This window comes from Penicillium psychrosexuale, assembly GCF_028828465.1.
Source record: "Penicillium psychrosexuale strain IBT 29551 chromosome Unknown utg000004l, whole genome shotgun sequence".
In the NCBI taxonomy this organism is placed as follows: Eukaryota; Fungi; Ascomycota; class Eurotiomycetes; order Eurotiales; family Aspergillaceae; genus Penicillium; species Penicillium psychrosexuale.
In genome coordinates this window covers 569,694-584,014 of record NW_026643189.1, presented here as the reverse complement: position 1 = coordinate 584,014, position 14,321 = coordinate 569,694, and the positions used below count along the sequence as shown (strand labels likewise).

Below are 14,321 nucleotides of genomic sequence, written 5' to 3'. Positions count from 1 at the left end.
ACATAGTCAACCTTTCATATATGCAGCCACATCAATCGGAAACTACCCCAAGCATCTCCTCGGTGTTCCTGCGAAACAGACGCTCCGCTAACCCCGGCTTGGTCGCACATAACTGCAAGCAACATTCGGTGAATGGACCGATATCGACACGAGAAAATCGAGTGTGTGGCCAATCAGTGGCATAGATGACCCGATTAGGTGCAACAGATAAGAACTCGCGTGCCATAGCATGAAGGTCACGCATTTGATGGTCTTTGCTGAGTCGATACGGTGCAGACACCTTAACATACGTGTTCCCAGCGCGAAGCAGAGAGATCAAGGACGAGAACCCTTGAAGGTTATAGGGATTGAAAGCCGGACCATCATCGTCCCTGGACGCGAGCTCGGGGCTGCCAAAATGGTCGATGCAGATGCGCACGCCTAGTCGTGGAATGATCGCCTCAACCATCGAGATCATCTTGAGAGGAAGATATATCTCGATAATCCAGTCGTGGAGCCGGGCAAGCTTAGCATGCTGGAGTAAGGTCTCTTCCAGCTCGGTCTTATCCATCACTTTCCCTACAGACTGAAGGTTGATTCTCAGTCCACGGACTCCAAGAGTATGCCATTCGTTTAAAGTCTCCAGTTTAACGGTGGCAGGGTCAACCACGACAACTCCTCGGCCGCGCGAGGGCCCAAGTCTTCGCAATGCATCTAATAAACATGAATTGTCCGTGCCATAAACTGACGGTTGCACAAAGACGAGATTCTCAACACCTAGTCCGGACTCGAAGGCAAGAGCTTCGGGTAACGTATGCGCGGTGGGTTTATATACCGCCGTTGAAGAAATAGGAAAACGCTCAGGTTCCACAACATGCATATGACTATCCCAGGACTTTGGAGGCAGTCTCTGCTTCAGCGATATACTTGCGGACGAGACATGTGTTGAACGCCGTTGCTCTAACCGGGTGGAAAGGACATCAATCAATATCGATGGAGGCCCATGGAGTATATTGGGTTTGGCCTGAGCAGTGGTCAGCATCCTGAATAGATCCCAAGCAAATAGAGAGGGCAGATTATAGAAAAAAGTCCAAAATGAAGCCCTGGGGAAATACTCACAGAAGAGCAACTCCAGCAAGGCGATATCACCCTAAGAAAAGACCTAGGAAGAACCATGCTAGTTTCACCGCTCAACGTTTGTGGACGTTGATCTAAGTGCCTGCACTGTAGGGGTGCTGAAATAAAAAGCACCCATCGGATAATATGTATGGATTACGACGTGTAGGCCTCGTACGACCCACCCCCCCTAGCACCCACGCTTGTGGCCAGTTGCAGGGGAAAATCGAGCTCGGAAGTTGTCCGTCAAGGAGACGCTTTCAATCCGTAAGCAGCCATCTGGGCCTGTTAAATGAGCTGAGCCGTCAAGCGGAGCCAAGAAAGTGGATAGGGTGCGGCATGATCCGACATTGAAAAATGGGGTCACTTGGAAGTAATTGTAATGCGAAAAAGCAATACTCACGGAGTAGAGCAACATGTAGTTAGACAATATGCAGAATATCAATTATCAGGCAATTAGTGTCCTAATCCTTGTAAAAGAGGGGTAAAGGACAAAGTACGGGCGTTGGCCGAAGTTCTATTTAGCTCGGATTCCGAGCTCCCGGTCTTCCTCTCATGTCCACTCCCAGATAACACTTCATTTGCTCCCCGGATTTATCGAATACGCCCCCACAGCTCGCTTATACAATTTAAGGGCAATGCGATGGACGTTAAAATGGTCGACCAATCCCTATTACGCCCTGGTGATTGCTGTCATTGCCTGCGGCGGGATCCCGAAAGGTATGAGCACCCTTCCCTGCCCCCACCAGTAGACTGGCTTATCGGACAATGATTTGCGATAATATACTGGTAGACATTTGCTGATCGCGCATTATCCCCGACAGGCTATGACGAAGGTGGTTATAGCGCCAGTGTCTCCCTCCCCTCCTTCAAGTCCGACTACGACCTCACTAAACACCCGGGGTTCGATGATACCGAGCTAGCAAACCGAAAAGCGAACATCTCCTCCTTCAACGTGCTAGGTGCAGCACTTGGTGCGCTGTTAGTCCTCGATCTCAATGATCGACTTGGGCGCTTGGTGGCGTGGCGCTTAGCATGCGTCGTGTGGGCAACGGGAACATTGATCCAGGTATTCGCATCCGGTATATATGGACTGCTCTTGTTTAGTCGCATATGGGGCGGATTGGGCGCGGGCGCTCTAACGGTAACTGCACCACTATATTTAACCGAAATAGCCCCTGCTAAGACGAGAGGTCTGGTGGTGGGGTTATACATGGTATTCCTACTGGCCTTTCTGGCTATGGGTAAGCTTTGACCCTCTATACATCCTACATTGTATGCATATCCGGCTCCCAATCTGATTCGCTTCGCTTTATTGCAGGGTTCTTTATCAACTATGGTGCCAGGGCCCATATGGCCACCACGCGAACTCAATACCGCCTAGTTCAGGCTGTGCCTTTAATCCCTGTCGGTATCGCATATGGTCTGTCGTACCTTTGCCCTGAGACTCCTCGGTATCTTGTCTCAAAACAGCTTCATCAGAAAGGGCTGGAGGTTCTGGCACGGCTACGGGGTAGGGATATCGATGATCCCGAAATCACAAAGGAGTTCGCAACTATCGATGCACGGGAGCGAGAGCGACAGACAGACTTAGCATATGTCTCCCATTGGGCTATCTTCAAAGAGACACAGATGAATCCGAATTACAGACAGCGCTTCTGGCTGCTAATGACCATGCAAACTATTGCTCAGTGGACCGGCGGGAACGGCATCACATACTACGTAACGAGCATATTCCAGGTACGTCAATTTCAACAAGCAATCATCAGCTACGCCAGGCAACAAACCGCTAATATATACGAAACAGTACGCCGGCCTAGCAGGCGACTCAACGTCCCTTGTCTCCTCCGGCGCATACGGGATAGTCAAACTAATCTTCACAATGGCCTTCACATGGGGTCTAATCGACCTCCTCGGTCGACGCCGCTGCACTCTCGCCGGACTAAGCCTGCAGCTGTGCGCGCACATCTACATGGGTATATACATGGGCCTGCGCCCAGGCTCGGAAGACAACAAAGCCGCCTCCAACGCAGCCGTCGCCTCGGTCTTCGTCTACGCCGTCGGCTGGTCTATCGGCCTATGCACGGTGCCTTACCTGTACGGTACGGAGATCTTCCCAACGCGCATCCGCAACGTCAGTTACGCGATTAGCATGGCGCTGCACTGGTTCTTCCAGTTTGCCGTTGTGCGAGTTACTCCGAATATGTTCGTCTCGCTGCACGTCTGGGGTGCTTATCTCTTCTGGGCGCTTATTTGCTTTTCTGGGCTCATCATTCTTGGTGTTTGGATGCCTGAGACGAAGGGTGTGCCGATTGAGCGGATGGGGGATTTGTTTGATGGGCCGTGGTATCTGCGCTGGCGGGCTAGGCCGAGGGAGTGGGATCTTGCTTCGCCGACTGATACGCTGGAGAATGTTTCACCGAAGGACGGTTGTGTCGTTAAGTCTGCTGATTCGGCCTTGTGAGGGTCTTTTTCGTTATTTCCCTGGCATCCCATTGACATACATATGCTCTGTTTTACATATCAAGAAAAAGTTGCAAGACTTATAATGCAGTGCAATATTGCCTACACCGATTTACACTTAGGAATACATTCAATTATCGTCATTGACTGCTGACGTGATATATCTATCTCGGATTGATCTTTTGGCAGGGTACTATATTGTGTATGTATTTGGGAATCACGAGAAGAAAAGTCGAGTAATGCTATACAAGATCATAGAAGGTCAACCCCAGCCCTGATCAAAGGCAGGTGTCATATTCGTCGTGATCGGCTGCGCATACGAGAATGCCTCATATACCTCAGGCGTGATTTCGTAGGATCCGGGGTCATTCATCGTCATTCCGGCATTTGGTATCCCGCCCAGCAAGTGCATAGGCGGCAGCTGGGGCATTTCGCCCATGTTCGGGATGTCGAAACCTGATCCTGGGTGCTGGAAGGTATTGTAGGTTCCCATCACGGGCGGGTTTTCAGGGTCGGTGGTTTGGACTTGCGCGGCTATCGATGCTTGCGACTGGTGGTGACGATGACCCGGAGAGACATGGCGGGATTGGTTGCTGCCTGCTGAGGGGGATTGACTGTGCTGAGGGTGGTGGGGATGTTGATGTGGGGATTGGTGATGTTGGGGGTGTTCCTGTTTGGTCTCAGGAATGGGAGTGGGGATTAGTCCGTGGATGTTGATTTGGAGTTTTTGGAGCTCCAGGGAGATGAGGCTGAGCGCTGTTGTGATAACGGGGTTGGCGACTTTGACTCTCTCAAGGGCGAAAATGCAGAACTTGAGTTTGTCTAGGGTTCCCGGTGCGGCGTACTTCAGGGCTTGGATCTCGAGCAGGAAAATCGATGCGGCTGTGTAGATGCTGTATGCGAGAGAGAGAACGACGTGGCTGTCGCCGAATGTGCGGCGGTATAGATCGAAGAGAGATAGGATTGATGTTGCTGATGCCATGCACTGTACAAGATGGTTCGAGTCGTACGCCTCGGGGCGGGCTTTAACCAGCTCCCGAGAGCAGAGGATTGGGCGGTGGAGAAGGATGTTAATAGTATGATATAGACAGCTAGAAGGGCTGAGTTAGCACTGTATTCCAATCCACGCAGGATTGGGTACATACTTCAAAATCACGATATGGCTCGGTGGTGAGTATGGAGGAAGGTCTACCACTGCCAATTTCAAGTAGTCCGGAAGCTCATCCCACCAGTCACTCAGATTCTTGGCTTGCTCCTGAACACAGTCAAAGAACTCCGAGTCCGTACTTTGGCGGATTGGGTCGTATATGTGGATTAGAATCTGGTTCAAGATTTCCGCCAGACCGCACATCTTCATGAAACATGACGTTGAATGCGCCTGTGTCGGCGGATAGTGAGCACCGTCAGTGAAGCTCACTCCATGAGGTGTCCATATTTCGATCTCAGCGGTGTCATCGAGAATCATGCGTGGCGGACTAACGCGAGAGTGCTGCATCGTCGGCGCCCGGCCGAAGTACAATGACACCACCTTATCCCAGAAATAACAACTCCAAAATAGACGGTTCCGTATTTCAATATCCTCGTCACTCAAATGAGCAGATCCTGAATATTTCCGGCTGTCGATGGAGATACCCAAGTCGTCCAGCAGCCGGAAGGCCATGCCACTGTATAGCCAAGCTTGAGTCCGATTTCCACGGCCGCATTCCTGGGCACTGAGAAGGAGTAATGTCTGAATGCTAGGGATGCCCGCATAACCAACTTTGAGGGAGCCGAACACCCCAGTCAATGCGCGATGGGAGAATTGTGCACCGCCGTCATAGGAGTCCAGCAGCGGACCGACCTGAGGCTCCGCTTTGCACCAGCGTACCGAGTGAGAAAGAATGGCATTCAATAAAACGTCCGAGTAATAAGCTCCATTGATTTTCATATCACCTATTGGGGGAGGTTAGTGTCATATGTTGTCTGAAATGACAAGGTCGAACAGACGTGTAAATGCAGGACGGTAGACAAAATTCCACAGCGGCTGGATCCAGCACCAATGCGAGTCGAGAAGATACTGGTAAGGCTCCTGCAGGAGTGTATCAGCATATGCATCCCTTGAACAATATAATCCACCAGGACCCATACCGGCATAGCAGCCATTTGCTCGAATGCTCTCTCTCGCCATGCGCTATTAACAAGCCGCTCTTTGCGCCCCTCCAGTTCCTCCGTGTAATGTGAAGTCGGCGTCGTTCCACTCACCAGCCCACTGGGTAGCTGGAACAAACTAGTCGGCCCGTGAAATGAGACGCGACCGTCATTTTCCACATTGAGACCCTCAAATGCCCGGGTGAGATCTTCAGCATCGGGATCGATCTTTATCCTCGGTCCGCTCGAGCTGGACTCAGCCGACGACGGCGATCTGGTCTTCCGCACCTCTTCTCCCTCACGGCTCTTCGATAAAGCATCCTCCAACTGCGCAACCCTAGCCTCAAGCTGTTTCGTGTACGATAAAGTCGGGGCTCTTTGAGAGAGACAAAAGTGTCAGCGACTGCGACGCGACAAGGGAATAGAATAAAGAGGAAGGGATCGACTCACAAGCTATACACACACTGCTCGCTACGCGCGGCGCATCGCGAACACGACGGACTAGCGCCGTTACATTTAACCTGGCGAGTAGTTAGCTCGGAAATCTCGGGTTTCGTCCGAGGGGATCCGCACGTACCTTGCGTTTGCGACAGGCCTCGCATGAGAAGGCGCTCTTCCGGGGGAGACGGGGTTTGGAAGGCTCTGCCATTCCCTATTTGGCGTTTTAAACTCCCAACTCGTGGATAGATACCCCTCAAAAGGTCAAAATGAAAACAGGAGAGAAGACTTTGGGCCCCTACGTGGGGCGCGGGGATAGCCTTTTTAGAAAATGAGATTTGACATAAATTGGGGTAGAAGACTTTGATTGGTGGAGGATTTGGAGATGAGGAGCTCCACGAGAGGTTATTTTTATATACCATAGCCCTAGGTAGTATGTTGTAGTTATGTTGTACTTGTACACTTAATAGCCAAGGCAATTATATATCAAGTGCTATTTGCATGGTATTCAATTGTACACACGATTCATACATCCCTTATTTCTTCCCTTTCTTGAAACCCGGCTTGCCCTTACCCTTGCCCTTCTTGGGATCCTTAGCAGACTCAGCATCACCCTTGCCCTTTTTCCACCCGATATTACCATCGTGTCTCATCTGCGCATCGTCAAGACGCTTCTTGTCCTTATTGCTAAGCTTGACATTGCTTCTCTTGGTATTGGGACCGTTCAATTCGACGGCACCCAGCTTGCGAGAAACCTTCTTGTCCTTCTCGGTCTCGAACCATGTCCGCTTCGGCCGCGACATGATCTCGTTTCCGTGCTTCATGAGGTTCTCGCCCTTGGTGAATTGCATCTCCGCTTGAGAGAACTGCTTCTCGGTCTTCTCCTCTTGCAAGATCTCGGCAACCTCGTCGGCCATATCCTCGGCCTTTTGCGCCCAGCTGTCGGCAACGGCTTGCTCGACCACACGACTGACGATCTTGGCGCCTTGGGCCTTGCCTGCGCGGACGGCAAGCTTGACGACCTTGCGGTCGGGCTCGGCGGCAATCGTGCACGCACGACCGGAGCGGCCGGCACGGGCTGTACGTCCAACACGATGCAGGTAGATCTCGTGGCTCTGGGGAGCCTCGTAGTTAATGACGGTCTCGACACCCTTGATATCGAGACCTCGAGATGCAACGTCGGTGGCGAGAAGGAAGGCAACCTTGCCATCTCGGAAGTTTTCGACGGATTTGATACGCTGCATGGGAGGTTAGAGGTAGGGTAGATATAGGACAAGAGTTGTTGTTACATACCTGTTCTTGGCTCAGACTACCGTGTAGTTCTGCTGCCTTCAAGCCCAATAGGCCGAAAATGATACGGACGCGGTGAGCTTCCTTCTTCTGTCGGAAGAAGATAATAACGCGCTTTGAGTAAGCTTCTTTGCACAGGTACAGAAGGTAACCGAGACGCTTGTCCTCCCGTCCGGGACGGAGACGCACGAACTCTTGAATAAGGGTGGATACAGTGTGCTTCTTGGCATCAACCATCAAGCGCATTGGGCGGTTCATACCAACACGAATAAGTTTGTCAATTGAGTCTGTCATCGTCGCGGAGAAGAGCATAGTCTGGCGAGATTTGGGAATCGTGGTGAGAATCTCGTTCAACTCATCGGCGAAACCATCCTCAAGCATACGATCGGCCTCATCAAGAACCAAAATCTCCAGGGTATCGACTGTGAAACTGGGCGAGTTGCGCATGTGATCAATGAAACGACCGGGAGTGGCAATGATGACATCGGGGCGCTTTTTGAGCACATTCTCCTGCTCGCGAAGACTGAAACCACCAACCAATTGACAGAATGTGACGTCTGTGAAAGTGGCCAGTTTGACGGAAACATTGTAACATTGAACAGCCAACTCACGAGTGGGCATCAGAATCACAACACGACTTGTAGGGACCTTTCGGGGACGGAAGAGGAGACGTTCGAGGATGGGAACAATGAAGGCAGCGGTCTTTCCTGAACCAGTCACCGCACTACCGACGATATCCTTGCCCAGCAGAGCAACGGGAATCGCCTTGCGTTGGATAGGAGTCGGGTCTGTAAATCCAACTGCGGCAAGACCTCGAAGGATGGGACGGGAAAGATTGAATTCTTGGAAAGTCATCTTGGCCATGTTGGCCTTGGTGTCGACCTTTTCTTCGGGGGCAAAGAACGCTTTGCGCTTCTCTGCTTCCTCCTCGTCCACCTCGCTCTCTACATCGGACTCTCGGTCTGAGCCCATGTCGTCGGGGTGACCGACGGGTGTGGCGACAGAGTCGTTATCAGATGCAGCATCGTCATCGGAATCCTCATTATCATCCTTGTCCTCATCGTCCTCCTCGTCTTCGTCCCCAGAGCCAGGCTCAGGGCCCTCGGCATCACTCTCATCCTCGCCATCCGCGCCCATGCCGAAGGCATCGTCAGCCATGAGCTCATCGTCGTTGAAGTCAACAGGCATTTCGTCGCCCGATGCAGCATCGTCTTCAGATGCGCTGGCGCTCCCTTCCTTCTCGACAGCGTTCTTTTTCTGTTTCTTAGCAGCAGCCTCATCCTTCTTGGCCTGCCTCCGCTCAATGATATCGTCAATATCGACAGCTTTCTTGTCGCCGGAACGCTTCTTCTCGTTGTCATCAATACCCCAACCATCGAAGCCTTCAGTGACACCCTGGTTCGCGACACCGCCGACATCGAACTCGAACTCGGGGTTTAAGACGCCGTCATCTTCTGTTGCATCCGCTGCCGCATCATCGTCTTCCCCTTCGGACTCGGGTTCAGCTGCGGGCTCGGCATTCTTCTTATTCTTCTTGGAGTTTTTCAATTGCAGCTTTTCCTGCTGCTTCTGCTTCTTGTTCTTTGGCTTGACTGCTTCGACCTCGCGCTTGCGCTTTTTGTTATCTGTTGCCGGCGCATTATCGTCCTGCATCTCGTTGTCGTCATCTTCTTCTTCGACAGGGGGTTCGTTCTCGTCGTCGGAAAGCGTGAATACGAAATCATCGTCTTTGGCGGAACTCCGCTTCGCCGATTGAGGAGCCATTTTGGGGGCTGGCGCGAATTCCAGTGAAGTTTTGGTAGCTGGATGCCTTCCACACTCTCTCAAACAGTCTTAATAGAAAATTCTAGACCCCCAAACACTGTGCAAGCAACTCAATCTCGCCGAGAAGAAATGGATCAACATGCAAAAAAAAAGTTCCCCGGGCGGTGACAAGAAAATTTCAGATGACATAATCAACCGCTTTGAGATGATTGTCACCGGCACTACTCCACGGCTGCCTAGTTGATGTTCTATCCCATTACTACAAGCCTATTAAGAAAGAAAGAATCAATAAAGGCATACTGTTTCAATCAACTGCTACCTAAGTAGGCATTCCTCCTTGCTCATTATTCCCCCCGTATGCCCTTTCCACATCGATCTTGTTTTTTTGGTGAGACATCCCAAAGATTCTGGACACAGATTCATCTGTCTCTCATTTATCTCATTTTCTTCTCCGATTTTTCTGTTTCTGTTTCTGTTTCTGTTTCTCTTTTCCTTCCAGACTGTCGTTCTCTCCCTGTCGCCAAATCTCCCGAAGATGATCTCCGTCCATATTCTCGTTCATTCGCAGGCTCATCAGAGGTAGTTGAGTATCGCATGGGTAGCACTATCCTGGGGCTGGACTTGAGCCTGGGGTCGGTTATTGGTCACATGTGTGGCCTTGAGGCGACGGGCCATGTAAGTAAGGTCGAAACTAAGAATAGGCGTCAGTAAATGCACCAAGCTGAAAGTGAAAACACAAGATAAGACCCACCCATTGCCACTCTCCACCCTCGCATTCTCGAGTGCGCCCTTGTCCTTAAAGCCAAAGTCCCTCTCCAACCACTTCTTGATCCAGGCATTCTCCTCAGCTTCCGCAGACGTTGCAATGGCGCAAACCATTGATGTGAGGGGGTGGCCATAACCCTCACCATACTGCACTGTGCCGGTTTGGTCAAACTCATAATCGGTGCTTTGCTTATAGGTCCCATCAAAGCAAGAGAGGACCATATCGACCAGTGCCCGTCCGATGTGCTGATTCTTGTTGCCCTTTTGGACGAAGACATGCAGTTCACCCATGTGCTTGTCAGCACTATTGCCGTGCTGATGGAATTCGACATAGGCGTAGCCAACCACAGGGTCAATCTGGTTGCGGCACAAGCGTACCGGCGGACGTCGGGCAGCCACAACGAAGGGGAGATTGTTATCCCGGCAAAATTGAAGGAGCTCCTCAAACTCATTCGCCTCCATAGACTGGAGTTTGCTACCCAAAGCTGAGTTTTGTGCATACCACTTCATGATTTCAAGGATAGAAGAAGTATCATACTGTTCTGCAGGGCGCAGATAGATGCCGGGTGGAACGACCTTTGAATCTGGTGGTAGTGCTAGCCAGGCGCGGTGAGCCGCAGTGCGACGCAGGTGCTCTTGTTGTTCCTGCTCTTTCTTTATTCGTCTTTGGTTGACCTTTCCCAGGTTGTAGACATAGCCTTCCGATGTCTCGTGCCAATGAAGGCGTGTCTGCTCGTCTTTCATGTTCCTGGGGGTGGGGATATGCTTGATGTCAGGCAGAATCATAGAATGCTGCCCATCGGGCATCGCGGTTCCGTCAAAGAAGGCAACATGAAAGATATCAACCCGGCTTCCTGCCGGAAGCTGATTCCACCAGCTGCGAAACTGCTCTCTGACGCTCGCGTTAGGAAGATCAAACGATGAAATCCTGTGTTTGAGTTCTCGCCACTGATTATCTGCTTCTTGGATGTCCCAAGTGCAATCATCAGGAAGAGTTCGATCAGGCTCATAAACAGCTTCGTTGCATTCTGATGTGAGCGTGAGGATTCCACCCTGGACAATTGGGAAGATACGGCGGGATTTTGCGTATGCCTTGGCTTGAATTTTCTGTCGGACATTACGCTGGGTCCGAATGTCCACATTGTTGGACGATTTGGCCTTCTTTTCGATTTCTCCAAGTTCATCATTAGGAATGAACTCGGGTGGGTCAGCTGCCCATGGCTCAGGTTCCTCAACACCTTCGGCATTCCTGGGCTTTGCGAGCGACTTATAGACACTGCTGCTCAGATCGGCCCCAGGTCCATCCCTCGCTGCGGGAAGCATCTCAGGGCAAGAGTGACTGTCGTTGTCCATGCCGAAGAGAGGCTGCTGCACAGGCATCCTCTTTCTCCTGCGTTTGTCAAACTGTTTGGACAAATCCCAAGTCTGTGCCCAGCTCAGATTGTCTAAGCTCTGTATCAGCTTGTTTCTCCCCGTCTCATCCATGGACTCAAAAGCCTCAAGCATGGCTGAACTAGAGGTATTTGAGAGCACTGTCGATTTTGGCTTGTTGGGTTTCTCAGGCGACTTCCGAGAGGCAGCATTCCTATCCCGGAATGGCATAGATATTTCAACCTCCTCTGCCATATCGATTTGAATAAGAGTTTCTGGTAGATTTTGAGTCAGCCGGGATTCTAGAACATCACTCATACCGCTTCTTTGGTTTGTTCGGCACGTGTGTCACCTGGGGGTGGCATTGTGTTTGTTACTCAAAGAGTGCGGCATAAAATGTTCGGTAGCAAGCGTACCTGAATAATGTGATGTACTGTAGTCACGAGACTGACTGCAGAGCACGTTCTGTGTTGCGAATATGCTGACTGAGAAGAATAAATGATTGAAGTGATGAAAGGCGGAGAGGCAGGCGGAGAGGCAGGCGGAGAGATGAAGATGGGAGGATGAGAGTGGAATAGGCGAAGAAGGAGAGTGAGGGAGAGGGAGGAGGGAGGGGGTGGTTATTGCGGCAGCTCGTCCATGAAATGCCAGACACTTTGGGCAATATCAAGCATGTCGCTGTGTGACATGACGAAATCTGTTTCGCTGTTCCTCTTCGCGCGGAGGTAACATTCCTGGAATGGAATCTGGATCGATCCCGAAATTTGATGGTTTTGAGAATCGTGATTTCGGTTTCGAACGATCCACATCTTTTGAACGGGCTTGACGGAATTCCTGTCCACTGCCCATTTTTCAATGGTGATAGTCCCCCTCTCAGTGGTTCTTATAGTCAACATGACTTGGACTTGCTGGTTTGACTCATGGAGCCAGAACGAAGCATCTTCCTTCAATTTCTTGAGTGTTTCAGACCACCCTGCCTCCACAACCACCGTTGGCCATTTTACATCTCTGTTAGGTTGGTAACCTGCAGGCTTCCAGCTACAATCTGGTTTCTTCACCCTTGTGGTCCCCTGGACGTCACCCCCGCTTTGTACCAGACGATTCTCCTGGGCCCTATGCCAAGAAGCAAATATTTCAGAGAAAGTACCCCATGAGGTCTGGTGTATAGAAGAAACCGTCACCCTGAGGATCAGAGTTTGGGAGGAGAAGTAATAAGTCAAGAATGCTTTTTGAAGTAGCCTGTCTGCAAACTCATTGAAATCTTCCCGGAAGGCACGCCTATCTAAGTGATCAAATATAATATATGATGACTGGCCTTCCCTATAACGCTTTGATTCAAGTTCAAGGCATCTAAGACATTGTTCAACATCTTGATACCTGTATCTTGGGGTTGTAGCAGGAAGGCCTTCTTTTCTTAAGATATCTTCAGCCATGATGGTTGCGGAGCGAAGCGAAGCTATAAATCCGTAGTTAGTTGTTGAAATTGATGGGAGCGATGGAATATATGGCAATCGTGGAAGCATGACGGTCAATGACGTGATTAGGAAACGTAGCCCTAGAGGTAGATTGCCAGGTAGTATACAAGACCTCTACAATTGTATCAACTTGCCTACCATATAAAGATCCTTGAAAAACTAGTACAAAAGACACCAAAAAAGACATACAATGGTTATGAACCATGTGATATACAACTTAGGGATACCATACCAATTACGGTAGACCTAAAGTAGTCGCTTGTGATATGTGGCGGTCTCGCATCAAGATCTGACATCCCTTCAAAGTGGTCTTTACCAATGGCTACCGAAAATACCTGTTCAGGGTGTAGCTGGTCCCCAACACGTCAAGACGCAGGTCCGATACAGTGCCTACTGAGAATCAAAACCATCAAATATAGGGGGAAATACACCAGCATGATATTCAGATAAATATATTTAAATATAAAGTCACGTTGTAGTAACGGGAAGGAATATAATATCGGCCGATCCATAGACACGTCAAACCCCATCTTGAGCCTGGCAAGATTTTTCCCTTTCCAACACTCCCAAAAAAACACTCTGCGGGATATTTTCGCAGCCATGTTGTCCATACTTCGAAAAGCCCGCCTAAAGGATAAAGAAATGCGGATATTGATGCTGTATGAACTCTGATCGGGTCGTTCAGGCCGAGATGCTAATGATTGCAGGGGTCTTGATAATGCCGGCAAGACAACCATCGTCAAGCGAATTATGAAAGAGGATGTTACGACGGTTAGCCCGACTCTAGGATTTATCATCAAGACAATTGACTTTATGGGGTAATTTCAATCTTGTTAATATCGCGAGCTATGCTAACTCGGCGCAGATACAAACTCAACATATGTGAGCTTACCCAGTCTCTGGTGGGGACTGCGTACTGACAACACTAGGGGATGTTGGAGGACAAAAAACCCTCCGATCATACTGGAAAAACTATTTTGAAAAGACAGACACGCTAGTATGGGTTGTCGATGCCACAGATCGACTCCGGGTTGACGATTGTCGACAGGAGCTCTCGGGTCTGCTTCTTGAAGAGGTACGGATGACGTTTCCACCCCCAACCCGCAAATCTTAAGAGTGTCAACTGAACCCATTCTACCAGCGCCTTACGGGAGCTAGTCTATTGGTATTCTTGAATAAGACAGATGTGGAACATTGCATGGGCGAGCAGGAGGTTCGAGAAGTAGGTCTAAGTTCCTCCTTTGAATTTCATGCCGTTTGCCGGAGGCTAATGTCTCTGCAGCGTCTCAAATTGGATTCAATCAAAACACACAAGTGGACTATCTTGCCATGCAGTGCAATGACGGGCATGAATTTGAATGAAGGTCTAGAATGGGTGGTACAAGATGCCAAGGACCGACTGTTCCTTTACTAGTGAGCAGGGGAAATCGGCGTGTTTTCTCTTGATATCCACGCTTATAAGATATCTAATAGTTATTTTAAGTGATCTTGTTAAGTTTTTAGATTGATCTATTCATATATCTGGCCAACCCG

General features: G+C 50.1%; 7 protein-coding genes across 7 annotated transcripts; 2 read left to right on the top strand and 5 right to left on the bottom strand.

The window, feature by feature from the left end:
• Positions 1-31: 31 nt before the first annotated feature.
• On the bottom strand, positions 32-1,021 carry N7518_006023 (putative TIM barrel metal-dependent hydrolase; the record flags this gene model as incomplete). The annotated part of the gene is made up of 1 exon (XM_057186950.1): positions 32-1,021. One exon carries the CDS (start codon positions 1,019-1,021, stop codon positions 32-34), a length of 990 nt encoding a protein of 329 aa, XP_057038653.1.
• Positions 1,022-1,733: 712 nt separating this feature from the next.
• Positions 1,734-3,559, top strand: N7518_006022 (uncharacterized protein; the record flags this gene model as incomplete). The annotated part of the gene is made up of 4 exons (XM_057186949.1): positions 1,734-1,815; positions 1,920-2,339; positions 2,417-2,835; positions 2,903-3,559. 4 exons carry the CDS (start codon positions 1,734-1,736, stop codon positions 3,557-3,559), a joined length of 1,578 nt encoding a protein of 525 aa, XP_057038652.1.
• A 261-nt stretch (positions 3,560-3,820) lies between these two features.
• Positions 3,821-6,334, bottom strand: N7518_006021 (putative C6 transcription factor; the record flags this gene model as incomplete). Its single annotated transcript, XM_057186948.1, has 6 exons — positions 3,821-4,649; positions 4,704-5,490; positions 5,545-5,626; positions 5,686-6,022; positions 6,136-6,206; positions 6,263-6,334. The coding sequence occupies 6 exons, from the start codon at positions 6,332-6,334 to the stop codon at positions 3,821-3,823; spliced, it is 2,178 nt and encodes a 725-aa protein (XP_057038651.1).
• A 325-nt stretch (positions 6,335-6,659) lies between these two features.
• drs1 (putative ATP-dependent RNA helicase DRS1) lies at positions 6,660-9,177 on the bottom strand (the record flags this gene model as incomplete). The annotated part of the gene is made up of 2 exons (XM_057186947.1): positions 6,660-7,361; positions 7,417-9,177. 2 exons carry the CDS (start codon positions 9,175-9,177, stop codon positions 6,660-6,662), a joined length of 2,463 nt encoding a protein of 820 aa, XP_057038650.1.
• Positions 9,178-9,750: 573 nt separating this feature from the next.
• N7518_006019 (GNAT family N-acetyltransferase) lies at positions 9,751-11,568 on the bottom strand (the record flags this gene model as incomplete). The annotated part of the gene is made up of 1 exon (XM_057186946.1): positions 9,751-11,568. One exon carries the CDS (start codon positions 11,566-11,568, stop codon positions 9,751-9,753), a length of 1,818 nt encoding a protein of 605 aa, XP_057038649.1.
• A 365-nt stretch (positions 11,569-11,933) lies between these two features.
• N7518_006018 (uncharacterized protein) lies at positions 11,934-12,746 on the bottom strand (the record flags this gene model as incomplete). The annotated part of the gene is made up of 2 exons (XM_057186945.1): positions 11,934-12,591; positions 12,691-12,746. 2 exons carry the CDS (start codon positions 12,744-12,746, stop codon positions 11,934-11,936), a joined length of 714 nt encoding a protein of 237 aa, XP_057038648.1.
• Positions 12,747-13,388: 642 nt separating this feature from the next.
• Positions 13,389-14,202, top strand: N7518_006017 (uncharacterized protein; the record flags this gene model as incomplete). Its single annotated transcript, XM_057186944.1, has 6 exons — positions 13,389-13,447; positions 13,496-13,606; positions 13,654-13,670; positions 13,718-13,863; positions 13,930-14,010; positions 14,071-14,202. The coding sequence occupies 6 exons, from the start codon at positions 13,389-13,391 to the stop codon at positions 14,200-14,202; spliced, it is 546 nt and encodes a 181-aa protein (XP_057038647.1).
• Between the last annotated feature and the right edge of the window lie 119 nt (positions 14,203-14,321).